This window comes from Corvus brachyrhynchos, unplaced genomic scaffold, assembly GCF_000691975.1.
Source record: "Corvus brachyrhynchos isolate BGI_N302 unplaced genomic scaffold, ASM69197v1 scaffold30, whole genome shotgun sequence".
Classification (NCBI taxonomy): Eukaryota; Metazoa; Chordata; class Aves; order Passeriformes; family Corvidae; genus Corvus; species Corvus brachyrhynchos.
Genome location: NW_008235742.1, coordinates 452,110 through 452,875, shown reverse-complemented (window position 1 = coordinate 452,875; position 766 = coordinate 452,110). Strand labels below are relative to the sequence as shown.

The 766-nt window shown below is 67.8% G+C and overlaps 1 protein-coding gene across 2 annotated transcripts in view; it reads right to left on the bottom strand.

Annotated features, from left to right (window-relative positions):
* Positions 1-6: 6 nt before the first annotated feature.
* STARD3 (StAR related lipid transfer domain containing 3) overlaps positions 7-766 on the bottom strand; it is a 13,615-nt gene continuing 12,855 nt past the window's right edge. For both annotated transcript variants that reach the window (XM_017736439.1, XM_008635389.2), the window contains exon 14: positions 7-414. In XM_017736439.1, the coding sequence (XP_017591928.1) occupies positions 310-414 (105 nt within the window). In that variant the 3' untranslated portion in view covers positions 7-309. The remainder of the gene's footprint in view (positions 415-766) is intronic.

Genomic DNA, 766 nt, shown 5'->3' with positions numbered 1-766 from the left:
GACATGGCCACCACATCTGTCCCCGCTTCCTCACGGAATTGGGGCGCGGGGACAGGAATCTGGGGGTGCCAGCTGAGCCCCCAAGCCGTGTGTGGGGAGGGGGCATCAGCCCAGCCCCCGGGGAGGGCAGGGCAGGGGTTTGGCACAGAACAGTCAGGTCCAGGGCCCCAGTCGAGGGCAGCCGTGGTGGGAGGAGGGGCTGAGCTCCCCCTGGCCTCAGCCCAGGGCTGGCAGTGGGGGGACCCCTCCTTGGGGGGTGCAGGGTTCTGTCCCCATCCTCCGCCGAGCAGAGAGGGCAGCGGAGCGTCCTCAGGGCTTGGAGCAGAGCTCGGCCATGCGCTGGCGCAGGTGGAAGGCGAACTCGAACATGGTGGCAGCCAGGCTCTGGTGGATCAGGTACCGGGGCAGGCGACCCTGTGGACACAGGACAGGGACACGGGGCCATGAGGGACGATTTGGAGCTGGGAGTTGCCCCCATCCCACCCCAGAGGGTTCCAGAGACAGGGATACAGGGCCAGGAGCCAGGGCTGGGGGCTGCCCCCGTCTCACCCTAGAGGGTTCCAGGGACATCAGTGAGGTTTTGGGGCTGGGGTCTGCCCCCATCCCATTCTGGAGGGTTCCAGGGACACGGAGCCATGAAGAAGGGCTGGGGGTTGGTCCCATCCCACTCCAGGGTGTTCCAGGGACATGAGGATTTGGGGCTGGGGGCTGCCCCCATCACGCCCTGGGGGGATCCAGGGACACGGGGCCGTATGCAAGGGCTGAG